The 17199-nt window shown below is 29.9% G+C and overlaps 1 protein-coding gene across 2 annotated transcripts in view; it reads left to right on the top strand.

Annotated features, from left to right (window-relative positions):
• Positions 1–4034: 4034 nt before the first annotated feature.
• Positions 4035–17199, top strand: part of LOC133629962 (asc-type amino acid transporter 1-like) — a 59122-nt gene continuing 45957 nt past the window's right edge. Inside the window, exon 1 of one of the 2 annotated variants that reach the window (XM_062021127.1) lies at positions 4035–4176. In XM_062021127.1, the coding sequence (XP_061877111.1) occupies positions 4074–4176 (103 nt within the window). In that variant the 5' untranslated portion in view covers positions 4035–4073. The remainder of the gene's footprint in view (positions 4177–17199) is intronic. The other variant, XR_009821173.1, reaches the window with a different exon arrangement.

Raw genomic sequence — 17199 nt, forward strand, 5'->3', positions numbered from 1 at the left:
ATAATATATGTATAATAAATATGTATTTGACTGCGTTTAAAAATAATGAAATTAATAATAATAATAATATATGTATAATAAATATGTATTTGACTGTGTTTAAAAGTAATAAAAGTAATAATAATAATATATGTATGATAAATATGTATTTGACTGCGTTTAAAAGTAATAAAAGTAATAATAATAATATATGTATGATAAATATGTATTTGACTGCGTGTAAAAGTAATAAAATTAATAATAATAATATATGTATAATAAATATGTATTTGACTGCGTTTAAAAGTAATAAAAGTAATAATAATAATATATGTATAATAAATATGTATTTGACTGCGTTTAAAAGTAATAAAAGTAATAATAATAATATAAGTATAATAAATATGTATTTGACTGCGTTTAAAAGTAATAAAAATAATATATGTATGATAAATATGTATTTGACTGTGTGTAAAAGTAATACAATTAATAATAATAATATATGTATAATAAATATGTATTTGACTGCGTTTAAAAGTAACAAAAATAATATATGTATGATAAATATGTATTTGACTGCGTTTAAAAGTAATAAAAGTAATAATAATAATATATGTATAATAAATATGTATTTGACTGCGTGTAAAAGTAATAAAATTAATAATAATAATATATGTATAATAAATATGTATTTGACTGCGTTTAAAAATAATAAAATTAATAATAATAATAATATATATATAATAAATATGTATTTGACTGCGTTTAAAAGTAATAAAATAATAATAATAATAATATATGTATAATAAATATGTATTTGACTGCGTTTAAAAATAATAAAAGTAATAATAATAATATATGTATGATAAATATGTATTTGACTGCGTGTAAAAGTAATAAAATTAATAATAATAATATATGTATAATAAATATGTATTTGACTGCGTTTAAAAATAATAAAATTAATAATAATAATAATATATATATAATAAATATGTATTTGACTGCGTTTAAAAGTAATAAAATAATAATAATAATATATGTATAATAAATATGTATTTGACTGCGTTTAAAAATAATAAAATTAATAATAATAATAATATATGTATAATAAATATGTATTTGACTGCGTTTAAAAGTAATAAAAGTAATAATAATAATATATGTATGATAAATATGTATTTGACTGCGTTTCACAGTACTACAATTAATAATAATAATATATGTATAATAAATATGTATTTGACTGCGTTTAAAAGTAATAAAAGTAATAATAATAATATATGTATGATAAATATGTATTTGACTGTGTTTAAAAGTAATAAAAGTAATGAAAATAATATATGTATAATAAATATGTATTTGACTGCGTTTAAAAGTAATAAAAATAATATATGTATGATAAATATGTATTTGACTGCAAAAGTAATAAAAAAAATATATGTATAATAAATATGTATTTGACTGCAAAAGTAATACAAGGAATATATGTATAATAAATATTTATTTGACTGCGTTTAAAAGTAATAATAATAATATATGTATAATAAATATGTATTTGACTGCGTTTAAAAGTAATTCAAGTAATATATGTATGATAAATATGTATTTGACTGTGTAAAAGTAATAATAATAATATATGTATAATAAATATGTATTTGACTGTGTTTAAAATTAATAATAATATTATATGGATAATAAATATGTATTTGACTGCGTTTAAAAGTAATAAAATTAATAATAATAATATATGTATAATAAATATGTATTTGACTGCGTTTAAAAGTAATAAAAAATAATATATGTATGATAAATATCTATTTGACTGCGTTTAAAAGTAATAAAAGTAATAATAATAATATATGTATAATAAATATGTATTTGACTGCAAAAGTAATACAAGTAATAATAATAATATAAGTATAATAAATATGTATTTGACTGCGTTTAAAAGTAATAAAAATAATATATGTATGATAAATATGTATTTGACTGCGTGTAAAAGTAATAAAATTAATAATAATAATGTATGTATAATAAATATGTATTTGACTGCGTTTAAAAATAATAAAATTAATAATAATAATAATATATGTATAATAAATATGTATTTGACTGCGTTTAAAAGTAATAAAAGTAATAATAATAATATATGTATGATAAATATGTATTTGACTGCGTTTAAAAGTAATAAAAGTAATAATAATAATATATGTATGATAAATATGTATTTGACTGCGTGTAAAAGTAATAAAATTAATAATAATAATATATGTATAATACATATGTATTTGACTGCGTTTAAAAGTAATGAAAGTAATAATAATAATATATGTATAATAAATATGTATTTGACTGCGTTTAAAAGTAATAAAAGTAATAATAATAATATAAGTATAATAAATATGTATTTGACTGCGTTTAAAAGTAATAAAAATAATGTATGTATGATAAATATGTATTTGACTGTGTGTAAAAGTAATACAATTAATAATAATAATATATGTATAATAAATATGTATTTGACTGCGTCTAAAAGTAATACAAATAATATATGTATGATAAATATGTATTTGACTGCGTTTAAAAGTAATAAAAGTAATAATAATAATATATGTATAATAAATATGTATTTGACTGCGTGTAAAAGTAATAAAATTAATAATAATAATATATGTATAATAAATATTTATTTGACTGCGTTTAAAAATAATAAAATTAATAATAATAATAATATCTATATAATAAATATGTATTTGACTGCGTTTAAAAGTAATAAAATAATAATAATAATATATGTATAATAAATATGTATTTGACTGCGTTTAAAAATAATAAAAGTAATAATAATAATATATGTATGATAAATATGTATTTGACTGCGTGTAAAAGTAATAAAATTAATAATAATAATATATGTATAATAAATATGTATTTGACTACGTTTAAAAGTAATAAAAGTAATAATAATAATATATGTATAATAAATATGCATTTGACTGCGTGTAAAAGTAATAACATTAATAATAATAATATATGTATAATAAATATGTATTTGACTGTGTGTAAAAGTAATACAATTAATAATAATAATATATGTATAATAAATATGTATTTGACTGCGTTTAAAAGTAATAATAATTATATATGTATGATAAATATGTATTTGACTGCGTTTAAAAGTAATAAAAGTAATAATAATAATATATGTATGATAAATATGTATTTGACTGTGTGTAAAAGTAATACAATTAATAATAATAATATATGTATAATAAATATTAATTTGACTGTGTTTAAAAGTAATAAAATTAATATTAATAATATATGTATAATAAATATGTATTTGACTGCGTTTAAAAGTAATAAAAATAATATATGTATGATAAATATGTATTTGACTGCGTTTAAAAGTAATAAAAGTAATAATAATAATATATGTATGATAAATATGTATTTGACTGCGTTTAAAATTAATACAATTAATAATAATAATATATGTATAATAAATATGTATTTGACTGCGTTTAAAAGTAATACAAGTAATATAAGTATAATAAATATGTATTTGACTGCGTTTAAAAGTAATAAAAGTAATAATAATAATATATGTATAATAAATATGTATTTGACTGCGTTTAAAAGTAATAAAAGTAATAATAATAATATATGTATAATAAATATGTATTTGACTGCGTTTAAAAGTAATACAAGTAAAATAAGTATAATAAATATGTATTTGACTGCGTTTAAAAGTAATAAAAGTAATAATAATAATATAAGTATAATAAATATGTATTTGACTGCAAAAGTAATACAAGTAATATAAGTATAATAAATATGTATTTGACTGCGTGTAAAAGTAATAATAATAATATATGTATAATAAATATGTATTTGCGTTTAAAAGGAGGCTGCGTGGCAGGTCACGTGATGCCATTTGTGGCTTAAAATCCGAGAAGGTGCGCGTCCCGGCTTCACTGCGCATGCGCCAGTCCGCATCAGTGCGGGGGGACAAACAGGAGCGCGCTGCTCGCTTCCAGTGGCCAGTCAGTCGCGTGGACGTGGACGTGGACGTGGACGTGGACGCGGAGATGGAGGACGCGGGGAAGAAGAAGAAGAAGAAGGACAACAATGACGACAGAGTCACTCTGAAGAAGGAAATCGGACTCTGGAGCGCGTGCGCGATCATCATCGGTGAGTTTTGCAACGCAGAAATGTTGAAAATGTTGAACCGCCAACTTGGAGCTTTTACGCACAAAAAGCTGCGTTAGTGACGCGCCTGCGTGGCACACAAGTTAGTGACGCGCTTCATGCCCTGCGTGGCACACAAGTTGCGTGTTGGACACTCAAGTGTTGCATCACCTACACAACTTGTGTGTAGACTTGTAGACTTGTAGACGTGTAGACTTGTAGACGTGGCTCCATCTTTTCGTGTAGACTTGTAGACTTGTAGACGTGTAGATGTGTAGACTTGTAGACGTGTAGATGTGTAGACTTGTAGACGTGTAGATGTGTAGACTTGTAGACTTGTAGACGTGTAGATGTGTAGACTTGTAGACGTGGCTCCATCTTTTTATGGGGTGGCTCCATCTTTTTATTCGGTAGCTCCATCTCGACTAGCTTGGAACTTTGTTGCACTTCCTCAGGCACAAAGTGTGCACGTGTGTGCGCATGCGTGCGTGCGTGTGTGTGTGTTGTTGTGTGTGCGCGCATTCGTGCGTGTGCGCGCGCCTGCGTGCGTGTGAACGTCAGAGAGGATGCTTTAAAGTGCAGGAAGTGACTGCTGCTGTGCTGGGAGTCTTGTTACACTACACACACTATAGTACACTATATCTATACTATATGTACACTACACACACTATACACACTATATCTATACTATATGTACACTATACACACTATACACACTATATCTATACTATAGTACACTACACACACTATAGTACACTATATCTATACTATAGTACACTACACACACTATACACACTATATCTATACTATATGTACACTATACACACTATACACACTATATCTATACTATAGTACACTACACACACTATAGTACACTATATCTATACTATAGTACACTACACACACTATACACACTATATCTATACTATATGTACACTACACACACTATAGTACACTATATCTATACTATAGTACACTACACACACTATACACACTATATCTATACTATATGTACACTATACACACTATACACACTATATCTATACTATAGTACACTACACACACTATAGTACACTATATCTATACTATAGTACACTACACACACTATATCTATACTATATGTACACTACACACACTATACACACTATATCTATACTATAGTACACTACACACACTATATGTATACTATAGTACACTACACACACTATACACACTATATCTATACTATAGTACACTACACACACTATACACACTATATCTATACTATAGTACACTACACACACTATTTCTATACTATATGTACACTATAGTACACTACACACACTATACACACTATATCTATACTATAGTACACTACACACACTATACACACTACATCTATACTATATGTACACTACACACACTATACACACTATATCTATACTATATGTACACTACACACACTATACACACTATATCTATACTATATGTACACTATACACACTATATGTATACTATAGTACACTACACACACTATACACACTATATCTATACTATAGTACACTACACACACTATACACACTATATCTATACTATATGTACACTACACACACTATACACACTATATCTATACTATAGTACACTACACACACTATACACACTATATCTATACTATAGTACACTACACACACTATACACACTATATCTATACTATAGTGCACTATATCTATACTATATGTACACTATAGTACACTACACACACTATATCTATACTATAGTACACTATATCTATACTATAGTACACTATATCTATACTATATGTACACTATAGTACACTACACACACTATATCTATACTATAGTACACTATATCTATACTATATGTACACTATATCTATACTATAGTACACTATATCTATACTATAGTACACTATATCTATACTATATGTACATTACAGTACACTACACACACTATATCTATACTATAGTACACTATATCTATACTATATGTACACTACACACACTATACACACTATATACTATAGTACACTATACACACTATTTATATACTATAGTACACTACACACACTATATCTATACTATAGTACACTACACACACTATAGTACACTACACACACTATAGTACACTATAGTACACTACACACACTATATGTACACTACACACACTATAGTACACAATAGTACACTACACACACTATAGTACACTACACACACTATAGTACACTATAGTACACTACACACACTATAGTACACTATAGTACACTACACACACTATAGTACACTACACACATTATATGTACACTACACACACTATAGTACACTATAGTACACTACACACACTATATGTACACTACACACACTATAGTACACAATAGTACACCACACACACTATATGTACACTACACACACTATAGTACACAATAGTACACTACACACACTATATGTACACTACACACACTATAGTACACAATAGTACACTACACACACTATATGTACACTACACACTATAGTACACAATAGTTCACTACACACACTATATGTACACTACACACACTATAGTACACTACCCACACTATATGTACACTACACACACACTATAGTACACTACACACACTATATGTACACTACACACACTATAGTACACAATAGTACACTACACACACTATATGTACACTACACACACACACTATAGTACACAATAGTACACTACACACACTATAGTACACTATAGTACACTACACACACTATAGTACACTATAGTACACTACACACACTATAGTTCACTACACACACTATATGTACACTACACACACTATAGTACACAATAGTACACTACACACACTATAGTACACTACACACACTATAGTACACTATATGTACACTATAGTACACTACACACACACTATATGTACACTATAGTACACTACACACACTATAGTACACTATAGTACACTATAGTACACTACACACACTATATGTATACTATAGTACACTATAGTACACTACACACACTATATGCACACTATAGTACACTACACACACTATAGTACACTATATATACTATAATACACTACACACACTATAGTACACTATATCTATACTATATGACACACTACACACACTATAGTACACTATAGCTATACTATAGTACACTACACACACTATAGTACACTATAGTACACTACACACAATATAGTACACTATATGTGTACTATATGACACACCATAGTACACTATATGTATACTATATGATACACTACACACACTATATGTATACTATAGTACACTACACACACTATAGTACACTATATACCTATACCAGGGGTCGGCAACCCAAAATGTTGAGAGGAGCCATATTGGACAAAAATACAAAAACAAATCTGTCTGGAGCCGCAAAAAATTAAAAGCCATATTACATACAGATAGTGTGTCATGAGATATAAATTGAATTAAGAGGACTTAAAGGAAACTAAATGAGCTCAAATATAGCTACAAATGAGGCATAATGATGCAATATGTACATATTGCTAGCCTAAATAGCATGTTAGCATCGATTAGCTTACAGTCATGCAGTGACCAAATATGTCTGATTAGCACTCCACACAAGTCAATAACATCAACAAAACTCACCTTTGTGTGAGTTGCACAACGTTAAAAGTGTGGTGGACAAAATGAGACAGAAAAAAAGTGGCATAAAACACGTCCTAGAAAGTCGGAGAAAGTTATACATATAAACAAACTATACGGTGAGTTCAAGGACCGCCAAAATTAGTAGGACAAAACGGCGCTCGCCAAATACTCGAATCAGTGAAGCATGTTTAATATAAACAGTGTGATTTATAACAATTAGGGAGGTTTGTGTCATGTTTGTAATCCTACAGAAACCATACTAAACAAAAAAATAGATTTTTTTTCCCCCTCATCTTTTTCCATTCTTCATACATTTTTGAAAAATCTCCAGAGAGCCACTAGGGCGGCGCTAAAGAGCCGCATGCGGCTCTAGAGCCGCGGGTTGCCGACCCCCGACCTATACTATAGTACACTACACACACTATAGTAAACTATATACTATAGTAGACTACACACACTATAGTAGACTACACACACTATAGTACACTATATCTATACTATAGTACACTACACACACTATAGTACACTATATCTATACTATAGTACACTACACACACACACTATAGTACACTATATCTATACCAAAGTACACTACACACACTATAGTATACTATATCTATACTATAGCACACTCCACACACTATAGTACACTATATGTATACTATAGTACACTACACACACTATAGTACACTATATGCATACTATAGTACACTACACACAAAACTATTGTACACCATATGTATACTATAGTACACTACACACACTATAGTACACTATATGTATACTATAGTACACTCCACACACTATAGTACACTATATGTATACTATAGTACACTACACACACTATAGTACACTATATGCATACTATAGTACACTACACACAAAACTATTGTACACCATATGTATACTATAGTACACTACACACACTTTTCGTCCTATTACTAATTAAAGTGTCCAATGATTTATTGCAGCAATAAATGTCAGGATTGTTGACATTTAATACACACAAAGTACACACCGTGTACTAAGGATTGTTGACATTTAATACACACAAAGTACACACCGTGTACTAAGGATTGTTGACATTTAATACACACAAAGTACACACCGTGTACTAAGGATTGTTGACATTTAATACACACAAAGTACACACCGTGTACTAAGGATTGTTGACATTTAATACACACAAAGTACACACTATACTGCTAAAACAGTCAAAGGTCAAAGACAGAATTCTGAAGAATTTAAACAAAAAGAAGAGAATTCCTATTTTTGCTGGTGTATTTTTGATCAGGCACTAATTGGACACCCTGCTGATAGGAAAGGAGGTCCTTGCATCATTGAATGTTTACAGTGTTCTGGAATAACAGTTGGGTTAAAAGACGGCTATTTTTAGGTGCAAATATGCAGAATATTCAGGACTTTGAGGACCTGTGACATAACCTAAACATTCACTACAACCCCCCCCCCCCCACCCCCCCCCTCCAGGATCGTCATGTTTCACACGTGTTGCCTTCACTGACACCTCCCTTTAACTGTAAACTTTAACTCCAGGGCGGCGCGTGATGCCTTTGAGGCTTTGAGAAAAGAAATGCGAGGCCCGGCTCACATGGTTCATTCCACAAGTTCCTCCGAGGGGCTTGCAGGGAGACTGTCATGTTGCTGCGGCTGGATGGGGGAGGCGGAGCCTACTGGGCTCCTGCCGGGGGAACAATGGTGTCAGTTTTCTTCAGCTATTTCACACTGGAAAGGACTCGCTCGCGTGCTAACTCGGCCCGTCGTTGGCGTTGGCTTCTCTGGACTGATAGGAAAACGTGCTTGATAGGTTTTTTTCTTTAAAGTAAAACAAAAAATCTCAATTAGAGTCGCATGATAGATTCATATTAGGAGCGATGACGTCATGATAGATTCCTATTAGGAGCGATGACGTCATGATAGATTCCTATTAAGAGCGATGACGTCATTGTCACCGTCTGTGTGACAGTGTTTGGGTTGTTTCTTCCTGTTTGCCGCTCTTATTTATCTTCCACTTCCTGTTTTGCTGTTGTCCCCACCTGCTCTTGATTAGTGAGCAGAGGACTCGCCTGTAGAGATGGGACGTTCCCAAACGAGTCGAGTCTTTTGAACGGCTCTTTGAAGCGAACGACTAAAACCGAGTCGTAGATAAAAAATTTAAAAATTATTTTAATATTCAAATATTTTTTCCTATTTATTTGTATTTAATTTGGTTACTTTTTTTTTGGTTTGGATTGACTTTTATGCTTCTTTGTTCTGATGTAAGTCAAGCGTACATACACCTATATCTCAAATAAGGCTGATATTTGCTTATTTTCTGTCTGATAAGATAATTCTTCTCACGAAGCAGATTTGATGTTAGAGTGTTTTACTTGTTTTAAGTCCTAAATGATCTCAGTAAGATATTACAGCTTGTTGCTGAGATGTGATGACCTATATTGAGTAAAACATGCTTGGAACTAGAATATCAAGTGTTGCAAAGCTGTGTCATCAACACTCACAAGTATAAAACGACTTTTTTAAAGTAATCATTTCTTATTTTGCAAAATTCCAATAAAAAACATGTGGCCGGGGGCCGGGCTGTATGTATATATATATATATATATATATATATATATATATATATATATATATATATATATATATATATATATATATATATATATATATTAGGGCTGCAACAACTAATCGATTAAATCGATTAAAATCGATTATAAAAATAGTTGCCGATTAATTTAGTCATCGATTCGTTGGATCTATGCTATGCGCATGCGCAGAGGCTTTTAAAAAAAAAAAAAAAAAAAAAAAAAAAAAAAAAAAAAATATTTTTTTTAAATAAACCTTTATTTATAAACTGCAACATGTACAAACAGCTGAGAAACAATAATCAAAATAAGTATGGTGCCAGTATGCTGTTTTTCTTTCAATAAAATACTGGAAAGGATAGAAATGTAGTTTGTCTCTTTTATCCGATTATTAATCGAAGTAATAATCAACAGATTAATCGATTATCAAATTGATCGTTAGTTGCAGCCCTAATATATATATATATATATATATATATATATATATATATATATATATATATATATATATATATATATATATATATATATATATATATATATATATATATATATATATATATATATATGTATATATATATATATATATATATATATATATATATATGTATATATATATATATATATATATATATATATATATATATATATATATATATATATATATATATATATATATATATATATATATATATATATATATCAGTGTTTCCCATAAACTGCCAAGATACCTGTGGCGGTGGGGGCGTGGCTATGGGCTAAAATGTCTCTTAAAGCTCTGCCCCTTTAATTAGTGCATACTAAATAATTTAACTTTAGCCTACTGCTACAACCATATTATTTACCAGCAACATAAAGTGAAACAGAGGCAGAGGTGTCCTGCCACAGTCAGTAACAAATAAACAGAAAACAGTAGTGGTGGTAGATAGACACAGAGCTTCATCAAACATCTGATCCACTGAACAAAGAGCTCCAAAAATCTTGATCCTACACTTCTCTCTTGTAAAGTAAATCTGAACAGCCAATATGGGCATCTACATCAACTATATGATTTGCCTGAGAAGCTGGACAGGACAAAAAAAATAAAAAAATAAAAAAAAAAAAAAAAAAATTGTGGCGGCCTTAATTCTTTCGTGGCGGGCCGCCACAAATAAATTCATGTGTGGGAAACACTGTATATATATATATATATATATATATATATATATATATATATATATATATATATATATATATATATATATATATATATATATATATATATATATATATATATATATATATATTCCACTAATTGACTGAAAGAGCACGCACTTGGCGCGATGATGTCATGTTGTCGATGGAAAAATGCATCTTTAGACCATATGATTTGCCTGAGCGGCTAGGAGACCCCGAGAGTAACAAGCGCTTGCCTTGTTGCCTTTCCATTAAGAACAATAAACTCGTTTTTGGTATAAGTTTGCTGGTTTCAAGAAATGTAATATCATTATGTCAAGATAATGGCACTAGCATTTACTTCACTTCAGAATATTTCTCAACATATTGAGCAAAAAGGTCTAATTTAAAAGAAAAGTGCACTTGTTATTAGTGAGAATATACTTATTTTAAGGTGTTTTTGGGTTTATTGAGGTTAGCTAATTTTACTTGTTTTGGAAGGTCTTGACAAGCCAAATTTTCTTGTTCTATTGGCAGATCATTTTGCTTAGTTCACGTAAAATACCCCTCATTTTTGTATTTTTTTTTTCTTCTTTTTGAACACTGACTTTTTGCAGTGCAGGGCAGTGACATTTTTTTTAAATTACGTCCTAATTTTTATCCTAATTTTATTCACGCTTTTATATACATACATGTACATTGTATTCTTACTTATTATTTGTGTATTTTTTATCTGTAATATTAAAATGCCAGATTGTTTTTTTAGGTTTAGGGAAAGCATAGAGATATGGCAATTATCTTACCAATTAAAACGATTCTGATCCACGTCTTGTCTTATAACGACTACTAATTGTTTTAATGCTAAAAAAAAAGTTGCTTACAAAACTGTTACAAAGGAACAATAATAATAACAAAGCAGTCTTTCAAAGAGCCACAAATCCCTGCCTCTGATCACTAATCAGGAGGGTTTGCTGACTAATGTTCGCGGTGTGCCTTTTCATTCAGTCCCGAATAAAAGAACCTTCTTATCTGCTCTTCCCCGACTGTCTCTGCGTCCTGGGGTCACGCCAACAAGCACCATTGAGTACCATGAGAGTCATGCCGATATTTATGTGGGAACATTTAAAAAAAGAGCTGATATCACGCAAATCAAGCGCTCCTTTTTTCCGAGCCCTGAGCGGATTATAGTCAGAGGAAAGTGACATTTGAAATAGAAATGTTTATATTCTAAATATTTTCCTCCTGGTCCTTATCTTTTTAAGGTCATAAAAAATATCAATAATGACTGATATCGACTGATATGAAACACTTATATCATGATACAGATTTCAGTAGGGGTGCACAAACAAATCTATTTACCGTATATCTGAGTCGTCATTCTTATTCATACCGATTCTAAATCGATTCATCATTTTCAAAAATGCATAAAAAAAAACAAACATTCAAATTGATTTTTTTTTTTAATACTCCAGCACCCCCCACGACCCCGAAAGGGACAAGCGGTAGGAAATGGATGGATACATCTTTTTATTTATTTATTTTTTTAAATCACCATATGTAAAGAAAATCGATTTCTCAAATAAATCGTGATTCTTATTTGTAATGATTCCTAATCGATAAAATAAAATAAAAAATCCAAAATCGACTTTTTAAAGAAATAAATACTATTAAAAAAATGTTGATGTCGATGTCCATATTTGCTGTGCAGATAAGTAAGTAGTACAACCTGAGGTGCCCACCTCTAGTATATACTGTATATATGGAAAAAAATAATAATAAAAAAGAAAACAAACAAAAAAAACAATAAAACAATAAAAAATTAAAATAAAATAATAATATATATATATGTATATATATATATATATATATATATATATATATATATATATATATATATATATATATATATATATATATATATATATATATATATATACATACTGTATATATATATATATATATATATATATATATATATATATATATATATATATATATATATATATATATATATATATATGTATAAACACGCAGTGAAAAAAATATATGAATATATATTTATATATATATATATATATATATATATATATATATATATATATATATATATATATATATATATATATTCATATATTTTTTTCACTGCGTGTTTATACATATATATATATATATATATATATATATATATATATATATATATATATATATATATATATATATATATATATATATATATATATATATATATATATATATATATATATATATAAAAACATACATACATATAAGTATATATTTGTGGAGGTGTTGCTCCTCCGGGTTCTTCAGACCACCAAGGACGGACATGACAGCCTCGTTCATCTTTGCGAACAATGTTTTATTTTTCAATAAATGTTCTTCTTGTTGCTTTTCAGCCATCAGTTTCTCTCCTTCTCACTCTCGCTCGCGTTCGCGCTCGTGTGTTTTCTCCGCCGTCAACAACCCCCTTCTCCTTCTTGACTGCTGCCTTCAACAGAGCGACAGGTCATCAGTCAAACACTCACAGCTGTGTCATCTGCGCACCTGTCGCTGATCTCGAAGCAGGTCCTGGCACACCCTGCTTCGCTTCAGGCTCGCGGGCCACCCCCCCCCCCCACCCCCCTACAATATTCATATATTGTGGGGAATATGTTACTGCATAGACTAATTAGGAGTCTTTGTTTGTTTACTTACTACTAAAAGACAAGTTGTCTAGTAGGTTCACTATTTTATTTAAGGACTAAATTACAATAATAAACATATGTTTCATGTACACTAAGATTTTTTGTTCAAATAAAGCCATTAATGCCATTTTTTTGGTTCCCTTTATTTAGAAAAGTTTTGGTACCGGTACCGGCACCAAAATATCGGTATCGGGACAATACTAATGTGTATATATATATGGAGACTGAGCTTCACACAAGTAGGCCAAAGCAGTTGAACCACTTTGATGTTCCCCCTCAGGCAGGGAGGTGTGGGTGTGGGTGTGGGTGGAGGTGTGGGTGTGTGCAGATGCTTTGGTTTCGGACCTGAACATTTCCCAGTACCGGTTTGGTAAGTTGACACTGCAGCAGACTGGCGGTGGGCTCCGGAGACGTGGGCCCGGCTCCACGTCTCTTGTCAGACTTCCACCGACACGTCCACTGCAGGGGACGTATGAGTCACGCGCTGCCGGAGGAGAACGCGTCGGCGGGCCCCAAAAAAACGTGTGACATAACAAAAGTTGCGTAAGCGTCTCACCGCGGCCGCCACGACGGACGATGAACACGCTCGCTGGGGCCGCGTCGTTAGTGGACGCTCACAGCTGATGACCTTTGTGGCCGTGGCGTGCCCCGCGTCCTCCTTCCTATTGGATCACAGGCGCTCATTAGTTGCTTCTTGTGCACGGGTGTTGTTGAGGGGACGTTTGCAAAAAGAAGCCCGAGGCAAGGAGTCAGGAAGAAACATTTATCGTCCAGTGGTTCCCAAACGCTTCTCACCAAGTCCCACCTCAGAAAACCCCCGGGCGACCGCCATGAAGACTAGTCGCGTAGTAGGCCCAAGTATTTATTAAGAACACAGCAGAGGTGTCATTTAACGAGTATGTGAATATTTGAACGCTCTCCCTGACCACCTGAGGGCACCACAGACTGTGGATGCTTTTAAAAAAGGCTTAAAAACCCTTCTTTTTAAAAAAGCCTTTTTTTAAAAATAGATATATGCATACTAGTTCTAGCTATTTGGCTGTTCTAGTTTTTATTTTTAATAATTTTTTATTATCTTTTTATTTTATTTATTTTTTAATACACTGTATCACTTTGAGGTTGTTTACTCGATGTAAAGTGCTTTTTACAAATAAAATCTATTATTATTATCATTATTATTCTTGGGTTAAAGAGTCGATTCAGAATCGATTCTTGTTTCAAAATCGATACTTTTTTTTTAACAACATTGTACATTCTTCCATAAAATAGATAATCAGATCTGATACATTTCTGTATTACTTCAAAGAAAACGGGTTTTGTTGAGTAAAATTCTACTCAAACATTTAATAAAGGGGCTGGACAGGACAGATTTTGGAAAAATTCAAATTAAATAATTGACTTTTAAAAAAAAATTGATTTAGAATCGCGATAAAAAAAAAAAATCTACACCCCTTTGTTTCATATCCTTTGCCACACAGTTTGAACAGTAACACTGCGTTCAAATCTGGGAAAATAAAACACTAATCACTTAATTTAGTGCTTATTTGTAACAAATCTTAATCCATTCAAAAAACTAAAACATCGATTTTAAAAATATTATATTTACATCTAACACAATTTCCCAACTCATATGGAAACGGGGTTCGTACATACAAATATATATATATATACATATATACATACACATACAGTATATATATATATATATATATATATATATATATATATATATATATATATATATATATATATATATATATATATATATATATATATATATATATATATATATATATATATATATATATGTATACATGAGTACTAAATGATGCTTTCGTTTCTGTCCTTCCAACCTGCACTGTGATGGAACCCCGCAGGGATAATTGTTGATTACTGTTGCCATGGTAGCATAAGAACTGTTCCTTGGAGAGTAACCACGCTTTAACAAAACAATGTGACCCTGACGGTCCAACAATAATACATGTTTAACCCTTTAAAAGCCTGAACCCGTTAAGTTTTTTGACAGATAATTCCAATTATGTGAAACTGGAGCTAACATTGGTCCTTTTGAACAAATTAATGTTTTTTTATTTTTTTTTTTTTTTTTTTTTTTTACAAAAGTCAATTTCCATGTATGATTTTCGATTTGTATCATATTTGACACCGTCGGTCACAAAATATTATTCTATGTTATTTTTTTATAACAGATCAAAACATAATGTACTACATAATACCATGTTATTTCCAAACATAAAAATAATATTATTTGTCATCTTTCCCCAGCTGCTCACTCATTTTGTATCATTTTCAAAGCATCTTCTTTTTTTTTTTTTTTTTTTTTTTTAATTGTGTTTTTTATTTTTTGTATTATTATTTTTTTATTATCTTCAATGTTCTCATTATTTGACATCTAAAAAAAAAAGTATGAATTTTTTCAATGTGATTTTTTTCTCTCGTAAAAATCAGAAAGCTAAGCTTTTTTTTTTTTTAAACGTAGTCATCAAATCTATCGATGAATTAGTTCGATTAATCGAGCAATCTAGTAAAACACACTTTGTAGCCATGATGCAACTTTTACGTTATAAAATAGTTCAAATTCAAGATTTTTCCGCAGCGGTACTCAGTTGTAATACACTCTTCCGCCACTTGTGGCAGTTAATGACAATATCAAACAAACAGGAGAAGTCAGAGAAAGTTCTTCAGCGCAAGAATTATGACTAAAGTGGTGACGCTTTCATTTGCATGAAAGCGTCACTGGACTATAAGTCGCAGATATATATGTTGTGGTTTGAGTTATTGACACAGAAATACTCTGTACGTGTTTATTTACATACCTTAGGCCAGGGGTGTCCAAAGTGCGGCCCGGGGGCCATTTGCGGCCCGCAGCTAATTGTTTACCGGCCCGCCACACATTCTGCAAAAATTGCAAAATTGATAATA

The sequence above is a fragment of the Entelurus aequoreus genome, linkage group LG02 (assembly GCF_033978785.1).
Source record: "Entelurus aequoreus isolate RoL-2023_Sb linkage group LG02, RoL_Eaeq_v1.1, whole genome shotgun sequence".
NCBI classification, from domain to species: domain Eukaryota; kingdom Metazoa; phylum Chordata; class Actinopteri; order Syngnathiformes; family Syngnathidae; genus Entelurus; species Entelurus aequoreus.